This window comes from Lactuca serriola, chromosome 1, assembly GCF_051521515.1.
Source record: "Lactuca serriola cultivar US96UC23 chromosome 1, Lser_US96UC23_V15, whole genome shotgun sequence".
NCBI classification, from domain to species: Eukaryota; Viridiplantae; Streptophyta; class Magnoliopsida; order Asterales; family Asteraceae; genus Lactuca; species Lactuca serriola.
This window is the reverse complement of record NC_136408.1, coordinates 56,556,424-56,578,660: the sequence shown is the minus strand read 5'-3', so window position 1 is coordinate 56,578,660 and position 22,237 is coordinate 56,556,424. Positions and strand designations below refer to the sequence as shown.

General features: G+C 36.4%; 2 protein-coding genes across 2 annotated transcripts; both read right to left on the bottom strand.

Moving 5' to 3' along the window:
- Positions 1 to 12,251: 12,251 nt before the first annotated feature.
- Positions 12,252 to 17,864, bottom strand: LOC145089145 (Leucine-rich receptor-like protein kinase family protein). The gene is made up of 3 exons (XM_079027627.1): positions 17,772 to 17,864; positions 14,056 to 16,690; positions 12,252 to 12,812 (listed from the first exon to the last, which is right to left on the bottom strand). Exons 2-3 carry the CDS (start codon positions 16,589 to 16,591, stop codon positions 12,472 to 12,474), a joined length of 2,877 nt encoding a protein of 958 aa, XP_078883753.1. The 5' UTR covers positions 16,592 to 16,690; positions 17,772 to 17,864; the 3' UTR covers positions 12,252 to 12,471.
- LOC145055356 (putative mitochondrial protein AtMg00820) lies at positions 16,610 to 21,969 on the bottom strand. Its single transcript, XM_079003653.1, has 2 exons — positions 21,529 to 21,969; positions 16,610 to 16,690 (listed from the first exon to the last, which is right to left on the bottom strand). Exons 1-2 carry the CDS (start codon positions 21,967 to 21,969, stop codon positions 16,610 to 16,612), a joined length of 522 nt encoding a protein of 173 aa, XP_078859779.1.
- Positions 21,970 to 22,237: the final 268 nt, after the last annotated feature.

The following is a 22,237-nucleotide window of genomic DNA, read 5'->3' as shown; positions in this document are numbered from 1 at the left end:
GTGCGAGTAGTCCTTAGAAAGGTATAAGCATGAAATATTTTCATATTGTACATTTTTGAAAGATATTAAGTTTAAGATGGTCAAAACAGTCCCTGAATAGGACTGAACTTTTCTGTAGAAAGCTGTCTTTTAAATTTAATTTATGTTTAGTGTTCTAATTTATATTCCCCCCCCCCCCCTTTAAAACTTGAAGAAAACATGAAAATATAAGGGTATGAACTCACCTTATGTGAATTCTTGAAGAGTGGAAGGTTGAAGATCAAGAACTTTTGGGTGTTGGTTTGATGCTCTTAAACAGCCACTGTTTTGGCTATATTGTTGTCACAAAAACTTCATAGCAAAAGATTAAGAAAAAGGTAGTTTACTCACTGTTTTGAATCTATAATTTTGAGTAGCATAACAACTAACTTCCAGGGATATTTGGTGGTAAAAATATCAAGCCAAAGGAAGGTGTAGATGGGTAAAATGATGGCTGAAACACAAAAGGGACAGCAACCCTTTAGTTCACGGTTTTGATGGCTTTGGAAGGAAGTTCTTGTGGTTGAAAATGAGAGGAAGGTTAAGAGTAATTCCGTGGAGTATTGGCTGGTGAACTGAGGGTAAAATGAAGAGGAAATTTCATGATTATGAAGGAGGAAAGGGTGGAAGAGGATAAGGGAACAAAACCTAGACTAGCTTGTGATGGGATGTGAGTTTAAGTGATGTGATCTTTGTTGGAATAGTGTCCAAGGCTGCAACTATATTAGGCAAATATTTGACCCGGTTGTGCATGGTCCTTTTGGGTTGCCTTCACCATAGCAACTTGATAGGATGATTTATTAAGAGAGAGTAAATATTATTAGTATATTATGAGAATAATATAAAGAATAATATATTGTTATTTGATTAATATAAGTCATAGAATTAATTGGAATTAATTTGGTGACTTAAAGAGATTAATTAAATAAGAGGGTATAAACTGTCAATTGTTTGATAGTTAAACTTTAGACTGTAAATCCATATAGATATGGATTGGACGGATTCTAGAAGCTAAAGGATAGCTCAAATCGTCCAAGAGTTATCTAAGGAATGAATTTGGATAGCTTTAAGAGAAGATTATCCAATTAGGGTTTAGGTTGTAACCCTTAAGGAGTCTACAAGTATAAATAGACCCTATGGCATAAGGAAATCGGTACTTCATCTAAAGTATAGAAACCCTGGCTGATTTCTTCCCCTCTCCTCTGTCTCAAATCATCCTCCTTGCTATTTGGTGTTTGTAAGCCATTAGAGGAGTGACAATTGTGACTCTAGAAGCTCCAAGACAACAAGATCAACAAGGAATTCAAAGGTATGATTCTAGATCTGTTTCAATATTGTTATTACACCTAAATAGTCATTAGAAGTCTTGGATTCAAAGCATGTTTAATTAGAAAGCCTAGATCCAAGCATTAGGGTTTTGCATGCGCACATAGGAAAGTTCTTATGGCTAAAACCCATCAGTGGTATCAGAGCCTAGCTTGGTTTTCATTAAATTGTTGCTTAATTGTCTGAAACTAAACTGCAAAATTCGAATTTTGTGTTTCTGAGTCATGGACTCGGCGAGTTCCATAGTGGACTCGGCGAGTTGGCCTGACTCGGCGAGTCACTTGGTGCACTCGGCGAGTCCAAGCGTCAGGAATGGCCAGATTCAGGATTTCTTCATGATTATCTTATGGAAACTTACCTTAATCATATTAGATCAATCCTAATCCGATTTTTTGATATATATATGACTATTATCTTGATCTAATTAAAGATATTTATCAACTAATAAAATATTTAATTTCCTTATATGATAATTAATTAATTATTTTGATTATTTTGGTAATTATCTTGCAAGAAATCTTGAATAAATCAAATATAGATAATTAGGGAATTAATTGTTAATTGAAATTATTTGTTATTTGATCCTCCATGTTTTAAATGTTTAAAACTTGTCCTCAAGTTTTGAAATTTATATTTTGTGATTAAAAGTTTTAATTTAGACAATTTAAATTTCAAACCCTAGTTTTTAAAATGTTTAAAATACAACCCTATACTAATATAATATTACAAGATTAATATATATATATATATATATATATATATATATATATATATATATATATAACTAAAATGCTAGTCTTACCGTTAGTAGGCCTCATTCGCGAAGCCGATCTATAAGGTGGGTATAAGGTTGTGGCCTATAAAATGGCGCTTAATGGGTGTACACTAACACCCACCACTTGCTTGATCGGTGGAGGGTCGTTAGCCGAACGGGTAGGATAGGGCAACCTCATCCTCTCATTAAAAGTATAATAGGAAATACAAAGTAACTACACATATTTTAAAATTTCCCAATCTTAGTTACTTTAGGAAAAGTGAATTGATGCAATCCCATGAAATTACACTTTGCACCCTTGCTAAGAAGTTAGTGGAGCGTGTGTGGTTTACGGGCACACTAATTGGTTCTAAGCAAAGGTGGCAAAGGGTGATTCATTGTTTATCATAGTTCGATGGAGCGTGTGTGGTTTACCGGCACATCAAATAGGTGATCGTTACAATGAAGGCACCATCTGAATTTGCATGGCAATTCACACCCGCTTTGTGATCCTCGGTATCCCAGTCACAAACAAGAGGGGCATATCGAGATTTAAACATGCCATTGAATAGTTTTCAATGAATCTCATTTGAACCTAGGAATTCTCAATACATTTAGGACTAATAGTTAGGTTTTATGGTGGAGAATTAGTGAATCGTCATTCACTTACCTTCAATTTATTTGAATGTTAGATTACGGCATCCCTTTTCTAATATGTAAATGTTGTTGTTGGATACTAGCCCTAATTTTTCTTATTGGGTGATAATTAGGGATTCATATTCTAATCTATCTTTGTCCTTTCTATTTGTAGATGTCGAACGCAAACAACGCTGCTGCTAGTTCTTTCATGTTGATGAGCCTTTGCCAAAAGGTCACCTTCGATGGAACAAACTTTAGCGAATGGATAAGATACATTCGCACCATAGCTCGCTATGAGGATAAGGAGTATGTCCTCAATGAGAAGCTCGAGAAAATTAACCCCGAAATCGCTACCCAGCTGAAATTACCGCTTTTGAAACTCATGAGCGAGATGCAACGAAGGTACATTGCATCATGATAGCCACCATGAACTCCGAATTCCAAAAGTCCTATGAGGACATGTACCCGTACGAGATGCATCAAGACTTATTGGAGAGATACCACCAGATCGCGAGACAAGAGCGTTATGAGATTTTCACTAACATGATTTCCGCTAAGATGGGTCATGGAGAGTCTCTTACCGTGCACCTGCAAAAGATGCAAAGGTATGTCGACCGCCTTCGCAAGTTAAATGTTGACTTCGGGGAAGACTTGGTGATCGACATGGTGCTTCACTCTTTGCCTCCGATGTACAATCAATTTAGGATGACCTACCACATGAACAAATAGGAGGTCACCCTAAGCAAACTCCAAGGTCTCTTGAGGGTCGCTGAGAGCAACTTCAAAGACAAGTCTGTTGCACCAACTCCCAATCCACCTGCTGCTCCTTTCTTGGCTATTGGTCAAGGAAAGGGAAAGAAGAGGAAGGCTTCGTCTAAGAACTATCGCAAGGTTAAAGCCCGAGATGGTGCCTCTTCTAGTGGGACCAAAGTTGATCCCGCTAAGCCCTGCCCTAACCCGAAGGAGGCAAAGTGCCACCACTGCCACAAGATAGGACATTGGAAGAGAAGCTGCCCAGAATACCTGCAAGCCATCAAGGAAGGAAAGATCAAGCCATCTTTCGTAGGTATATATACAATTAAATCTAACGATTCTAATCATGTTATTTCTTAGGTTCTTGATACCGGTTGTGGTTACCACATTTGTTCTAATGTGCAGGGACTAAGAAGAAGTAGGGATGTGGAGCAAGGAAGGATCAATCTAATCATGGGGAATAGAAGATCGTCGCCTGTGACCAAGATTGGAGTGTATTCTTTAGTGCTTAGGAATAATTTATGTTTAGATTTGAACAATTGTTGCTATTCGCCAAAAATGGCTAGAAACATCATTTCATTTCATGGTTTGTTTAGACAAGGTTTTAGATTTTCTTTTAACAATGAGAATGGTTCTATTTTGGCTTATCTAAATGGTGTCTTTTACTTTGAAGTTATACCATGTAATGGAATTTATGAAACTGTTATGATTGTTGATAACTTAGGAAATGATGTTTTGAATATAGATTCTTCCACTAGTATGGATAAAGCATCCTTGTGGCATTATCGTCTTGGACATGTCAACAAGAAACGCATAGCCCAACTCCAAAAGGATGGAGTGTTGGAGTCATTCGACCTTAGGGAAGATGACACGTGCGAGTCTTGTTTACTTGGAAAGATGACTAAATCACCCTTCACGAGTACGTGTGAAAGGGGTGAGGGTCTATTGGACCTAATACATACCGATGTATGTGGACCGTTTAGATAAACCACAAAGGATGGGAACCGCTTCTACGTGACTTTTACCGATGATTATAGTAGATATGGGTATATCTATTTAATCAAGCAAAAGTCAGACTCCTTTGAAAAGTTGAAAGAGTTCAAGAATGAAGTGGAGAATCAATTGGACAGGAAAATCAAGATGCTTCGATCTGATCGAGGAGGAGAGTACCTAAGTCTTGAATTCCACGATTATCTCAAGGAGTGTGGAATAGTTTCACAATTGACGCCTCCTAGGACACCACAGTTGAATGGTGTGGCAGAAAGGCGTAATCGAACCTTATTGGATATGGTTCGCTCTATGATGAGTCGTGCTTCACTACCTATCTCCTTTTGGGGGTATGCCTTAGAGACTGCCGCCCATATCCTTAACCGAGTCCCTACTAAGAAGGTTGCCAAAACACCTCACGAGATGTGGACAGGGAAAGCTCCCTCGTTGGCACATATCAAGGTTTGGGGTTGCGAGGCTTTCGTAAGACGAGATACTCATGAAAAACTCGAACCTCGAAGTGAGCGATGTATTTTCATCGGCTACCCGCAGACATCCTTTGGATATCTCTTCTATAGACCGAAGGACAATGTAGTCTTCGTTGCGAGGAGAGGAGTTTTCCGAGAGCGAGAACTCATAGGCCAAGGAGACAGTGGGAGGAAAATCGAGCTTGAAGAGATTCAAGAGTCGATAGATGAAGGGACCTCTACCGCTGGCACTCAACCCGAGGAGGAAACTCCAGTTGAACCGATTGACGAATCCTTACCTCTTAGACGTTTCGATAGAGTTAGAGTCCTACCCCAGTTTTATGGTTTTCATATTACTACCGAAGGGGACACGTATATTAGTGATGGTAAACTAATAAATCTTGATAAACCTAATAGCTATAAGGAAGACATGGTAGGCCCGGAGTCTGCGAAATGGAAAGAGGCAATGGATAGCGAGATCCAATCCATGTATGATAACCAAGTTTGGAATTTGGTTGATTATGTGCCCGGACGTAAGACCGTTGGGTGCAAATGGATCTTCAAGAAGAAGACCGACGTGGATGGGAACGTAAACACATATAAAGCGCTATTGGTTGCGAAGGGCTTTACTCAAACTCCCGGAGTTGACTATGATGAGACCTTCTCATCAGTTGCGAAGATAAAATCTATTAGAGTGATGCTAGCGATTGCCGCATTTCATGATTATGAGATTTGGCAAATGGATGTCAAGACCGCTTTCCTTAACGGAAAGTTGGCTGGGGATGTTTACATGGCTCAGCCAGAGGGGTTTGTGGATCCGAAGCATCCGAATAGAGTGTGTAAGCTTGAGAAGTCCATTTATGGACTTAAGCAAGTGTCTCGAAGATGGAATGTTTGCTTCGATGAGAAAGTCAAAGAGTTTGGATTTGTATGAAGCGAAGATGAATCATGTGTATATGTCAAAGCCAGTGGGAGTATAGTAAGCTTCCTCATTCTATATGTCGATGACATATTACTCATAGGAAACGACATCCCGACTTTGCAGGAAGTTAAGTCCTGGCTCGGGAAGTGCTTCGCTATGAAGGACCTCGGAGAGGCTTCTTACATTTTGGGAATAAGGATAGTAAGAGAAAGAAGTAAGAGACTAATTGGACTTAGTCAGAACACTTACTTAGAGAAGGTACTAAAACGTTTTAGTATGGAAAACTCGAAGAAGGGAGAATTACCGATACAAAGTAATGCCAAGTTGAGTAAGACTCAAAGTCCGAGTACCGAAGCTGAAATAGCAGAAATGAGCCGAGTACCATACGCTTCCGCAGTTGGCTCAATCACGTACGCCATGACTTGTACTCGCCCTGATGTAGCCTTCTCTTTGAGCATGGTTAGTAGATATCAAGGGAATCCTGGCAGAGCCCATTGGATTGCGGCGAAGAATATCCTTAAGTACCTTCGGAGGACGAAGGAATGGTTCTTAGTCCTCGGAGGGAGTGATGACTTGAAGGTGCGAGGGTATAGTGACGCCAATTTTCAGACCGATAGGGACAACTACCGGTCGCAGTCGGGCTGGGTCTTTACCCTGAATGGAGGAGCAGTGACATGGAAGAGTTCCAAGCACGAAACCGTAGCTGATTCAACGTGCGAATCAAAGTACATTGCAGCGAGCGAAGCGTCAAAGGAGGCAATATGGCTAAAGAACTTCATCGGTGATCTTGGAGTTGTACCTGCCATAAAGGAGCCCATGGAAATTTTCTGTGATAACGAAGGAGCGGTTGCCTTGACCAAGGAACCGAGGGATCATGGTAGATCACGACATATCGACAGAAAATATCACTTCATTAGACATCGTGTAGAAGAATGACAACTCATAGTGAAGAGGATATCATCAGAAGATAACCCAGCAGATCCGCTTACGAAGGGACTGAGTAGGGTTAAGCACTTGCAGCATGCTAGGAGTATTGGGCTGAAGGATGATATTAGCATAGATTAGATAGTATTAGAAACGGGTAATAGATAAATGTAATTAACATTTGATGATTAAATAAAGGAGTTTTATTTATGAGTAATGTTACTATCTTATGTTAATTGTTTAGCTATTGTTTCACTTTGCATGTTTTGACTTCCAGAATAATTGAGTTTATTAGGAATAATCGAATTGTTCAAATAGTCCACAATCGTTCATATGTTGGAAGTAGATATGAATGAAGATTGTCATGAATCGGTGCGTAGATTGTCTAAATGGTATTAGACATAGCAAAGGGTTGCTGCGACATTCATGAGTGCTTATGAACTAGTTTTGAGCATTAGAACAAACCCGCGCTTGCTGGAATCACCTTATGGAATATGATATAAAAGGGTGATCGCAAGACGATAATATCATATAGTCTTAAAACCTAGATATATGGTTTGTTATTTGTTAATTGATTGTACATTGATAATGCGAAAACGCATTGGTAACTCAATGTTATAAAACGCATTATTGTGTATAGTTGGTTAATGAATAAGTAAATGCATATAAGTCGAAGTTTATCTGTAACTTTTATCTAAGAAGGTAAAAGCGATATCTCGGCCGCTCGATGATTTGATTTGACTTATGTGCCGGGCCCGGTCAGAACTGAATTGATGTGTTCGATTAAGTTCTATGTCGAATAAATCAGAGATTGAGAAACCTAAATGCTTGACTAACCATTCCATAGGATTGTCAGCATGATATCTAACAGAGGACTGTACGATCCCTTTTCTAAAGGACAAGATTGATTAGATCAGAGTTTGACAGCGTCTTTGAGAGCTACGATTGCAAACCGAATTGTACTTGAGCATATAGTTACTAGACTTATCCAAGTGGGAGACTGTTGGAATAGTGTCTAAGGCTGCAACTATATTAGGCAAGTATTTGACCCGGTTGTGCATGGTCCTTTTGGGTTGCCTTCACCATAGCAACTTGATAGGATGATTTAATATTATTAGTATATTATGAGAATAATATAAAGAATAATATATTGTTATTTGATTAATATAAGTCATAGAATTAATTGGAATTAATTTGGTGACTTAAAGAGATTAATTAAATAAGATGGTATAAACTATCAATTTTTTGATAGTTAAACTTTAGACTGTAAATCCATATAGATATGGATTGGACGGATTCTAGAAGCTAAAGGGTAGCTCAAATCGTCCAAGAGTTATCTAAGGAATGGATTTGGATAGCTTTAAGAGAACATTATCCAATTAGGGTTTAGGTTGTAACCCTTAAGGAGTCTACAAGTATTAATAGACCCTATGGCATAAGGAAATCGGTACTTCATCTAAAGTATAGAAACCTTGGCCGATTTCCTCCCCTATCCTCTCTCTCAAATCATCCTCCTTGCTATTTGGTGTTTGTAAGCCATTAGAGGAGTGACAATTGTGACTCTAGAAGCTCCAAGACAACAAGATCAACATGGAATTCAAAGGTATGATTCTAGATCTGTTTCAATATTGTTATTACACCTAAATAGTCATTAGAAGTCTTGGATTCAAAGCATGTTTAATTAGAAAGCCTAGATCCAAGCATTAGGGTTTTGCATGCGCACATAGGAAAGTTCTTATGGCTAAAACCCATCAATCTTGTCTAGCCACTTGCTTGGGTGGTTGCTTAGAGATAGGGTTAGTTAACTAACTAACTACTAGTTATTTAGTTAATTAGGAGTTCTAGTTAAGAAGAGGGAAGGTCTTAATCTCGAAAATTAGAAGAGGGATTAAGAAGCATTCTTAGTAAAATGTCTTAAGTAATTAAGCACTTATTAGTTATGTTGGCACTTATCTCCACCAATTCTCTTACCTTAATTGATTTAGATATCATATTCCTTACATGAAATCACTTTAAGTCATGACCCATAACTAGTCATTCACTAGATAATAATACATATGTACAAATACATACATGTATACTTAGTATAAAATAATAATGTAGGTTTTTTTTTTGTATTTGAACTTTAATATTTATGTTTTATTATTTTTATTCAAAAACACTTAAATACATTCTAATTATACCATATAATAATTCATTTTATATTTTTATTTATTTAATTTTAAAATTTATTGACCAATGTATAATTTCGTGACATTTAACTGGTTAACCATATCGTTAAACATGTTTTGTCACTTTGGTTCGTATATTTGTCAAATTTAGATCCTCCATAACTATTAAGCACACATTTTACATAGAACCTAACTTACTTATCAACTAGAGACATGTTGATACAAAAATTAAGTTTGTTGCGTTCAAATGATGTTATATGCTAATTTTCACAAACCGGTGATGGTTCGTAGTCATACATCATAACGAAATTTATCAATAGTTACTTGTTTTATATTTCACAAGAACTTATTTAAATAAAAGAGGTTAAATTCCTTCAACCATTCTTGATAAAATACTCATATTGCTTAATAATCAAAACATAGGATCATACGATCGTTCCTATTTTTACCAATTGTTACAGAAGGTGACCACATACTTTTTATTTCCCAAGGAAGGATTGGAGTGAAGATCACATAGGTTACTTTGTACAAGCTCCAAAATAGCCGAATTTCTAGTGACACTAGGAAAGGGTTGTTTTGTCACTTTTGTAAGCATGCATGTTTTACATTTATCAGAAATCATGTCAAAAGGCTGAAATTAATCTATCTTTTGATATCTTATGCATCCTTCTAAAGTCGACATTGACTAATCTTACATGCCAAAGCATAGATTTATTAACACTAGAAGTAGAAGATACAAATGCAGAATTTTGAACAATTAATAATTTGTCAATAATACTCAAATGAAACATTTTATTATATAAATATTCAAAACCAATAAACATTCCACCTCAAGATAAAATGAACTTATTCGACTCAATAATTTGTTAAAACCATCAGAATTCAAACAACTAGAACTAACAAGATTCTTTCGAATCGTAAGAACAAACAAAACATCAAAAATCCTAATAGTATTTCCAGAAGTAAATTCAATATGCAAGACACCGACACGAAAATAGGTATAAAAGAATTGTCTAGCATTCTCAGCTCCGATCCATCTTCAAGCAGTGTTAGTGTTTCAAACAGCCAGTTATCCTAGCATACATGGTTCGTTGCCCTGGAGTTGATCCAACAAGAAACATCATCATCTTGTACATATAATGATTCATGAACGAATGAAACATAATAAACATAATTCTGATTAGAATTATCAAAGTTAGTAAAAAACGGTTCTCCTTTAACTTGGCCCGAAGACCCGTTCGCACTTCAATTGGCTCTACTGTTTCCAACACCATTATTGTTATTATTGTTGCCTAAGTTCACACGACAATCACACTTGCAATGCCCCACCCTTTTGCACCTCTAACAAAGCAGTTCCTTTTTTGTTGGAGTTATTTTAGATATGCTCCTGCTTACGTTTTCCATATCCTCTATGGTTCGGGTTCCTGGCTTTATTTTCAACCATATTAACAGAGGGTTGTCCAGATTAAACCTTCCCTTTGGTTTTATCAGATTTGTCAATTTCCTTTGTACGAAGAGATTCTTCGATACGAATATGACTAGCAAGTTGAACCAATGACAACTCCTCCTTTTGATATTTTAGGTTATGTTTGAAATCCTTCCAAGATGGTGGAAGTTTGTCAATAACACTTGACACAACAATGAGTTCATCCATATTCACATGGTGCAATTTAAATTGACCATAAATACCATGTAGTTCATTGTATTGTTTAGTGACAGACCTTGAATAGACCATCTTAAAGTTATTAAAGTCACTAACCATAAACTTCTTGCTAGAGGCATACTCAGTGATGTTTTCCAATTTAAGGGTGTCCCACAAATCCTTAGCAGTTAAAGCATCACGATGGATATCAAATAGAACATTAGACATATCGTCCATGATGTGACCTTTGCAGGTGTAGTCGCCGTTGTCCTATTTTTGCCTCTTCGTAGTATCTTCAAGTGTCTCATCAACGCCTTCCTCCAATTTAGGTGGTATTGGAGTAGTCAGCACGTATGCTACCATAAGAGTGGTCAACATGAAGTGCATCTTCTTCTTCCAACGCTTGAAATCAACGCCTTCAAACTTCTCTAGTTTTGCGAACTCTGTGGTCTGCGAATGAGTTCAACCATCTCCAGAAACAGAAAATATTAGTTCGATTGTTAGAAACATGTTTTATGGTGGAGATCTCGATACCCTTTGGATCGTGTGAACATTTTCCGAACTTATATTTCTACCCTATGACCAGGTTACAATAAAAACTCAGCCTAGGATAATCCCAATGGGACATTTACGAATCTAGGCATAAACAACGTAAGCCAAATTGCTAAAAGATTTTGAGTTCGTATCAAGAAAACGAGAGCTAAAAACATTGTCCATTCTCCTCAAGAAGAGAGTCATTTATATAGAAAACGATAAGTAGGGTTTTTTTTAGGGTTAGCCGTCATGGGTTGTTATGAAAACAAGTCAAGAGAATCTGAAATTAATGAGGAAATCAATGGTTTCCAAAACTGACGATCTTAGTGAACTTTACCATAATCACCCTCAAGAAATTTGATTTTTCCACTACGTAACCACTTGTAAAATCCGAAGAGTTTTCAGGTCGTTGCCCCTTAGTCAGTTATACCATAATCACCTTCAAGAATTCGATTTTTCCAATATGTACCGACTTGTAAAATCCAAAGACTTTATGGGGCACTGCCCCAAACCTCGCGGGGGCGTTGCCAGTCGACCTGTCCTGTTGACCTGACATCGGCACCCCAGACAGGGGCTCTGCCTCTTGGACTCCGCTAGGGGCGATGCCCTTAGATGCCGCAAAAGGGGCATTCACCGACTTGTCGCCGAACTGACTTCTAATTCGATCTTGTATATGTGTGCACTTAACACATACCCAAACTTATATTATAGTATAAATTATGAAGCCCCTTAACTCACATATAAGTTTTAATCACACAAAATATTCTGATAACACTAATACTATATCGTCTATTAAAGTATAAATTATGAAGCCGCTTAACTCACATATATCGTGTATTATAGCTTCTGAATACTTGTATACACTGATACAAGAAATATTATAATGATGTCTTCCTCCCATTAAATTAGTATATAGTTTGGCAGTTGTGCTTGAATAATCCAGTAACATGATTTGTTGTATAGACACCACTAACGCTTTTCAGTATTGGGATTTATCTAAATCTTCTTTAAATACAGAATACTCAAAACATTATCTTTGCGTTCACGACTTACATCATAACATGTGGGATTGTTTTGACCTTTCCTAAATCAAATCTTCATGAAAAATAAAGCCTTTTCCGATATTATTTCAGCCATATATTCGACATTGCTTCATAATATCTACATTCATTATTACATTCATCGGTGGAGTATGAAGACAATATCCAACAAAAAACATTTACTTCACTACCACTCAAACAAAAAGACCCATAGTAAAAGAGAACCAAAAAGTGAAAGAAAAAAAAAATCAAAAAAAACTTATAGAATTACCCACGACCTTGACTAAAACCTAACTAGAAACATAAAGCACTTGACCTCCTAATTATAGACTCGAGAGTTTTGACAACATCCCTAGCGCATGGCCTTGCAGCAGGATCACTATCTGTGCACTGTAAGGCAAGATTCATTATCTCAACGGTCTGATTAGGGTTCTTCAGTACTTGTACCTTAAGTGAAGGATCAACCCATGTATCCAGGTGGCAATCCGAGTAGCAGTATCGTGCCCACTCAACTAGGTTTTCATGCAAACCCATCTCAGCATCTATCGGAGTTTTTCCTGTAAGTAACTCAATGAGGATGAGGCCATACCCATACATGTCACTGCTCTTGGTTATCTCCTTGGTATCTTTTGTCTCTGCATTAATACAAGTTAATGCTTTTAATGACTACATAAAAGAAAAATATATATGTATATATATGAACCACTCCTCTTCGATCAAAGCTGCTGGGTTATTGGTTGTTTAAATTGTGATTAAAATTTGCATTTTGAATTTATAGATAACCCAATAGATATATGGTCGTAAAACATTATTTACAATTGACAATCAACTAAACTACCATAGTTACTGATCACTATATAATTTTGTCGAAGAAAACTGCAAAGTTACAAATTTCATGGTAATTGTTTTATAATTATTAAAAAAGTATGCTACATATTGTTTCCTAGAGATTTCTTATTTTAATTTTTTTTTTTTTAATGTCTCAACACATAATTAATGATATTTACACTGCAGGTTTTGTAATTATATAATTAGTCAAACTTTATAAACAAAAACCAGTGGAATTTGGCCTACTTTAGAATAAATGGCATATGTCATAATGTCATTTGATCCAAAAGTTTCTCTATTAAAAAATATTAAATAAATTTTGATATTTAAGTAACTCATATTCATGTACTCGTGATGGAATAGTTTTAAAAAGGCTTTTTATTGAAATATAATTTTACTTCTTACGTGTAGTCTGAAAATAATAAAAGAAATGAACAAAGATTTTCCAAGAAATTCTTTGCTGTAGTTTAGTTTTTCCCAATGTTAGCAACTTGCAACATTAGCACAGTTACATCCTGTTTGTATTTAACTTTATAAAATGAAAATATAGATTACCATGTACATATATTAAAATTTAATTTAATTAAAAAGTATTCCTTTTTTTTTTTTTTGAATGGGAAAGGTGGGAGAGTAAAAAACTATAAATCTCTTCCTCACGTACAGTTGTAAAAGCAAAAAGGGAACAAAGTCGTGATGTTTTGTTGCCGCTTTGTCTACCTTGTTCAATTCATGTATGCATGGGTTATTGCTAAAGTTCTGATAAAATAATGACTACACATATGATTTTTCTATGCAACGTAAATTACTTAATTAGATCATGACCTAATTTTATGAACTTTATATATTTACGTAAAGAATGATTCATGACATAATTTTATCTACATGTGTCTTGGATTTTAAACTATTCATTTATGTTTTCTTACATAATATAATAACTGTAGCATGTTTTTTGAATTTACACATGTAGCTATCATACATATATAAGCCTGTGACAGTATATATTTTATATGGATGAATTTAATTAAGTGGATGAAGTTTCTTATAACATACCTGGTGCAATATATGCTGAAGAAACCAAACACTTAGTGTTGTCGGAAAAAATCATCCCGGGAGGATTTAATCTTAGACAGGCCTCATCTTTCACGTTAACCACCATAACATTTTCCGGCGAAACATTACCCACAAGAATACCCGCCGGTGAACAACAGCCATGCAAATAACGTAAAGCTTTCCCAATTCCGATGGCAATCTTCACTCGACTTTCCCAACCTAACACCTCCATAACTTCATTCAGTTTCTTCCCTTCAACATATTCATGAACAACAATGAATCTTCCTTTCTCCGATTTGCAAATTGAGATGATTTTGATGACGTTTGGATGCCGAAGTTTGCTTATCTCATTAATTTTGAGGATGGGATCATTATTGAGATCGACTTCATGGACAAAATATTGCATGTTTTTCGTTGCCACCACACTCTTGTGCCCTCTCAGAGACAGCAGAATGTCATCGATCGCCAGAAATGTTGAAGCTTTCTGGTCGAAGAATAGCAACTCCCATTCCCCACCTCCATCTGATGCGCTTTCCATTCTCTTAATCACCTTTTCATCAGCTTCATTTCTTCGTTTTATATAGATGAAAACCACAATAGACATTGCAGCAAATGTGACAGCCGCCAACGCTGTCCCAAAGAACCACCAGTTGGAGCTTCTAATTTCCTTGCATGGTGGTAAATGGGTGACCGAAGCACCCCCACATAAGTTATTTCCTAAGACAGCAGTGGAATTGATAGCCAGAAATACTCCTGTTGAAGGTAATTTGCCACGGAAATGGTTGTGAGATATGTTTACTTGAACAAGAGATTCCACATTCCCAAGGTTTTCCGGGATTTCACCGGAAAGTTTGTTCATCGACAGATCAAGATTTCCTAGAACTGGCAACCTTGAAAGGGTTTCTGGGATTTCACCTGTAAGCTGATTGTAACTAAAGTTGACGCTCACCAGCTTTTTGCATGACGACAATTCTTTAGGAATTTCTCCTGAGAGTTTATTCTGGCTTATTTTCAATTCCATTAACTCCGAAAATTTTCCAAAGCTCGGAGGAATTTGACCGGAAAAATCATTTTCGGACAAATCCAAATTCTCAAGCTTAATGCTACCGAATGAATCAGGCAACTCTCCTGAGAATCTGTTTCTTGCCAAACTCAGCATTTGGAGTTTCGGCATTTTCCGTTTCCATTGGTTTATTTCCCCGGAGAGATAGTTTGACGACAAGTCAAGAAAGTAAACAAGGGGTAATGTAGTGAACTCCGGTGACAAGTGACCGGATAATCTATTGTTTTGAAGACGAACCCTTTGTAAGCTCCTGCAATGACTCAAACTTTTAGGGATGCCTCCTTCAAGGGAATTGGAGAAGAGGATGAGTTTTTGGAGATGTCGGGAATAACAAAGGCTTTCAGGGATATTTCCGGTAAGATTGTTGGTAGAAAGGTCTAATACAGTCAGATTGTTGTACTTTCCAAGATCCTCCGGAATATCACCGGAAAACTTGTTGGACCATAGTTGAAGGACTTGGAGATGAGACAAAGAAGCTAGAGATTTCGGTATTTTTCCAGAAAAGTTATTTGAAAACAAGTGAAGGACTTCTAAATCTTGGAACTCGGAAACGAGTTCGGGAATTTCACCTGACAGGAAATTGTCACTAACATCAAGTGACACTAACTTCTTGAGGCTAAAAATCGTCTTAGGAATTGGACCAGTAAGCTTGTTGAAGTAGAGGAAAAGGTAGTTAAGGTTGGTCAGATTACCAAATGAAGGTGGGATTTCACCGGTGAGGTTGTTAAAAGCAAGATTGAGGTGATTTAACAAGATTAAGCCACCGATTTCTTTTGGGATTCCACCGGATAAGTTGTTGTAGCCCAAGTAGATGAATGTCAAGCTTTTCATATACCCTAACTCCGAAGGTACGCCACCTACAAGTTGGTTCGATGCCAAAGTTAAATCTTTTAACCTTGTTAAATTTGAGATGGACTTCGGAATCTGGCCAACCAAAGCATTTCCTCCGAGATCAAGATATAGTAGCCCTGAGAAGGATCCAATTTCCGAAGGTATTTCACCCGCGAGGAAGTTATTTGACAAATCTAACTTCTCAAGCATTGGAAGGGAACCTCCAGGAATCCAACCTGTTAAGTTGTTGTTGCTTAGGTTGAGATGAACAAGTGAAGAACAAGAAAAAACATTTTCGGGAATCCCACCGGAGAGCTGATTGTTGGAGAGATCGATTGTTTCAACATGCAAGAACTTGAATAATGATTCCGAGATTCTCCCAGATAAATTCTTCCCAGAAAGATCAATTCCGATGACATAGGTGGAGTCGGAGTTGCATGAAACGCCATTCCACGTGCAAAAAAGAGAGGAGTTCTTCCAGTTGGAGAGGAAGGACGAAGGATCATCGACGGATGCTTTGATGGATAAAAGTATTTCATGCTCATTGGCATACGTGAAGCCATCACAAGTAAAGCACAAGAAGAATACAAACAAGAACATGAAGCATATTTCCTGCGCGTTTCTTTCTCTTGTCTTCCCCATTGGAATTCGAATTGGAAATTAACGGAACTGCAAGTGTTTAATCAGTGAGAAAGAAAGATGAGACTCCACCACCGGAGCAACAGTTTGATCAATCGCTTTCTGTCATCATAATGAAAAAACATGTTAACTGATCATTGGATCCAGTGCTTCATGTATTTAATATTCAATAGTGGTAAAAGTAAAAGTGATTACAGGCACACATATACCACAATGATTGTGAGCCATGCATTAAGTTTACTACACAAAAGACGACAAGTGCTCTCGATAAAACCGGAAACGTTTCTTTAGAATAACATTAAAGTAATTCATGTTTAAGAATTTGGAAACTTTAAGATGAAAAGTATTTTGCAATAATGTTAACAAAATCATTGTAACTTAATTAATTAATACAACCTAATATCTGGAGGATCTTTATATCATAGACACAAAAAATAATTGCATTGTTATAATCAATATAATGAAACAACAACTGCTCTTACCTTTATAACTAAGCCAAGTAAAAAAATATTATACAATATCTCGAATTAAAACTCTCACTTTTCAGGTGATAAATACGCAAAAAAAATGTATATACATTTTCTTTCATAAAACTAACGAAAGTATTAGGTTCAAAACATGAAATTTTGAAATGCAAATAAAACATAAATACACATGTATAAGCATAGACATATATACGTAACTAGTAAGTACATAGACACATACTCCTACTTACTTTCCAAGCAATTTCTAGCTATGGTATATACTTGAATAAATAGATACCCTTTTAGTTTACCATATTCCTTATAGTACATCATTAGTCAATTCCACAAAAAGAATATCTCAAGTACATATTGTGGACCTAAAAGAGTTCCAAAACTATTAATTTGATGACTCCTATCCTACGTATAGATGCAACTTTCTAAATTTTATTATGTGAAGAATCGAATATTCAAAGGTAAAAATGTTGCCCGATATTTAGAATACTATTAATTGTATACACTAGGTGAATTGTGGATCTAAATCAATATCATTATTTCTATAGTGATGGTAATAAGAAAATAGTATGTGTCTCAATTTAGAGATTTTGAATAATGTCTCTATGCAATTTGAATGAGACGTCTAAAATGAGAAGCTCGGTAAATATTAGGGGGCACATAGCTAGAGAATACAGAGAGTGAATATAGCATAAGAATAAACATACCAAAATATAATGATTAGGTACTTGGAAGATCAAAGTTCATGAACATCATGAACCAGAAGAACTGAGATTGGGGAGAGAGGGGGTAAGATATGATTTGAGGGTTAGCGTTTGAGAAGTTTAGTGTATAAATAGAGTGATGGGCTACAAGTGCAGGCCAGGAGTCAAAGAACCGGAAGATGTTACGTGGTATAATTACCCTGTGGCCCCTTTGGACTTTGTGTTTGAACAAAGCGAAGAGTTGAACGAGAGATGCACAAAAGCAAAAGAACAGATGTGGAGGAAAGTTTAAAGATATTTTGTCGGAATTATAAGACCAAAATGCTCTTTTGACTGAATTTCGAAAGTGCCAAAGGTACCCTTTGAAACGTTGGAAAGTAATTTTTTTCTCCTTTTCTAATTTTTTCAGTTGTGTGATTGAATTCTCAAACATAAAATCATCATTATTACAATTTTACATGATTGATTTTCAAAACTCTTCCCACGTCAATAACAACTTCAAATGTTTTGTGATGGTGTTAATTTAAGTAAAACCAGTGTTGAGTCGAATGTGAAGGTAGGGTAGAATAGACGATAGTCCAATGCCTTCAAATTTTTGGGTCCTATTTTTATGTATCTACTTATATTATCTTAGAAAAAAAAAATTGGTATTAAGTTGTAGCAGGAAGAAGCAAAAAAATCATCATCTTTTTTTTTGTCCGGGACCTCAAATCAACTTAAGTCGGCCTAAGTAAAACTTATTAATTTGTCATTCGATATCTTAATAATTATATATAAGATTTATTAAATGAACAAGCACTATAAGAATTTTAGGAAATAGAGACGACACATCCATGTTGCCTAATACTTCTAGCTAGATACTCTTTATCATATTACTAAGGATGATCAAATGGATCATTGAATCAAACCAAACCGGCCTAGAACAAGAAGCGACATCAACCAGGCCAATCCTACATTATATGGGACAATTTCTGATTCTATCAAATAATTTAATACGGTTTTCGGTTCTAGCGTTTCTCCTTTCACTGATTTAACTTGACTAATAAACCGTGACGAGGCCAAATTGACTTAATGAGGCTAGAATTGACTTAAAGGGTCTGAAAAAATGACTTACTGGGTTGGAAAATGAATTAATGAGGTTAGAAAACACTGGTACCATAACTGGTTTAGTCCCTAGTGGTTCAATTCTCCATTCTTCATTTTAGCTTCGATCGATTCCTTGTTCTCTCGCTTATGGTCTGGTTTAGGCCAGTTCTAGAATTGTTCTCATTCCTACACAAAACTATCTACTATTGGTTGAGAATAGTGAACTAAAATCTTATCTAGAGACTTAGAAAATGAAGGAGTTCATATAGTAACCTATTGAGGATGAAAAACTAAAATGGTGTTCCACATCAGATGTCCTAAATAACTGAAGAGAGAGTAGAGAGACAAGGTTACATGCTTTTGGGTGTAGACCATGTATATGCCTCTTAAGTCAAATGATTTATTATTAACTTGCAAGTAGTAAATTATTAAGTATGGAGACAGACTGCTACTCGTTGGGTCGAGAGTGTAACACCCCTAGCTAGGGTATAGGTGAAAACACCTTTAATAAAATCTTTCAAGTTTTAAGATTCAAATTTGCAGAGAGTAAAGTATTCATAATTAAACCGGTCTTAAAAACTAAATTATTTTAAAGTTTAAAGTAGCAAGGTTGTTACCAATAAATGTATCATAAACACTTGTTCAAGTTTGCCACACAAGTTGTAGTCGTCTCAAAATCCAAGTTAATGTCATTTACTTTTTGACTCTATCTTCAACTTGAGGATATGTTAAAACTTGTTAAGCAATAGATTTGCCTAGTGAAAATATATGAAGTTTATTCATTTTGAGCAAGAAGATAACAATCTAGCTTACTCAATTCGGTCTCTGAAAAATCATATTTGTTTTTAATTATTTCTAAGAAGTGAATGGATTTCAAGACATAATTCTCATCAAAAACTATTTCTAACGTATTGAGATTTAATTATCCAAAACAAGTTACGTAAACCAACCAAAATCCTTAAACTAACATGTGTTAGTTAAAAAAATCAAAGATCAACATAGTTCAAAAATGTGATAAGCAAACAAAATAATACATATTATGCAACATGTAATTATACCAAAACCTAAGTTTCTCTTCAGAAATCCAATCTTAGAAATATGATGGTTAGGACCTGAGTATGAACGAGTGTATTCCAAACATATAACATATAGTTAGTTATAAAGGAGCATATTCCAAACACAACTAATTAGGAGGATTGAAAAAGAGTGTATTCTATTCAAACATTTCCTAAGTCCACATCATAGACTAGGAATTCTTGAACCATCACATGAACACAATATAAATGGGTAACTATCTCAATTTTGCATAGTAAGGATTATCTAGTGTAAGATGGGATAAATGTTCCCAATACTTTATTGATTTTACTAATCACGCTTATAGACAATATTACAAGGAGATATATGAGGAATCTATTAAGTAAATACAGAAAAAAAAAAATAAACTAATTTACATAGGTGATTTATCTCCAATACCCACTTCAAGTGCACAGGTGATGGATGAACTCTAAGTTGATGCCGAAAACTCGCATAAAGATGTCGAGGTAATAGTTTAGTGAAGATATCTGCCACTTGAAGCTTGGTTGGAACAAATTTTATATGCAACTTACCCGACAACACAAGTTCCCAAATAAAGTGATGATCAATATCTATATGTTTGGCTCTTTTATGTGCAACATGCTTTTGACTAAAGAAAATGGCACTAAGGTTGTCACAAAGTAAAGTTGGTCGATTAGGAGTTAAGGCATTTAAATCACATAACAGATGAGTAATCTAGATGAGTTATGCAACAGTATTTGTCATAGCCCGATACTCACATTCACAATTGGACCTACAGACAGTAGGTTGTTTTTTAGCACTCCAAGATACAAATTTCCTCCAAAAAACGATAGAGTAGCCATAGGTGGAACACCTAGTCTCAATGCAACGAGCCCAGTCTACATCGGAATAACCAATAAGCATAGATTTGGTAGGCATAGAGAAATGAAGACCATGATTGATTGTGCCTTTGACATATCGTCAAATTCGTTTGATAAGGGTAAAATGTTGGTCCGTAAGAGAGTGAAGAAATTGACTGGCTTGATTCACCACATAGGAAATATCGGGCCTAGTGATAGTCAAGTATTGAAGAGCTCCAACAAAATACCGATACTTAATAGGATCATGAAAAGGAGTGCCAGTAGAGGTGAAAACGTCATTTGTAGCTAGCGGTGTACCTATTGGTTTCGCATCAAGGAGACTGGGCCGACTCAAAATTTCATGAGCATATTTACTTTGATTTAGAAATAAACCATCAGAGTCATAAATAACCTCAAGCCCAAGAAAATAGTTCAATTTACCAAAATCTTTTATAGCAAACTCACTCTTTAAGCGAGAAATGAAGCGAGTAATGGAATGGGTGTGGTCGCCAGTCAAAATAATGTCATCAACATAAACCAAGAGGTACATAAGACATGATCCTTGATGAAAAATAAAGAGAGATGTATCAGCTTGACTACACTTGAAACCTTGAGCAACTAAGAAGGAACTCAAGCATTGAAACCAAGCTCGTGGGTCTTGATGAAGTCCATACAAGGTTTTGTTGAGATGACAAACATATGTCGGATTTTTAGAGTCAACATAACCTAGAGGTTGCTCCATAGAAACGGTTTCATGAAGGTCACCATTTAAAAAAAACATTTTTAACATCAAGCTGATGAAGAGGCCACCTATTTGTGACAGCTAAAGATAAGACAATGTGAACAGTTGTAGCTTTAACCATCAGACTGAAGGTATGAGAAAAATCAAAACCTGGAATTTGAGTGAAACCTTGGGCTGCAAGATGAGCTTTGTGACAATCAATAGTCCAATTCGCATGATATTTAGTGCGAAAGACCCATTTAGAACCAACAAAATCCGCAATTGATGGTCGTGGGACAAGATTCCAGGTTTTATTACCATGAAGGGTCTGTATTTCTTCCAACATAACACGACTCCAATGATCAATTTTGGTGGCTGATTTAAACCCCTTGGGCTCCTTGGCAGCAAACAAGGAAAATTGCAAATGTGTTGGAGAAATAGCAAGAAGATCAAAGATATGGTGTGGTTTAACAATGCCAGCTTTGCTTTTGGTAAACATAGAATGACCGGGAGCTGGGGTAGCCGGAGGTGATGATGGTGGCGACGAGGCCAGTGACTATGGTGGCGGAGATTGTGGTGGCGGCGCAGGTGGTGGGGAAGGACCCGGAGAGGCTGTTAGATTCAAAACCAGAGAGGATACCGGTGTCGATGATGATGTCGGAGTTGTGGCGGAAGTCGAAGATGAGTCGTCATGTAAGCATGAGGTGCACGGTTTAGATGGTAATGGAGCAGTCTCTGGTGAAGTGGCCGTTGGTGCGAAATTTTTA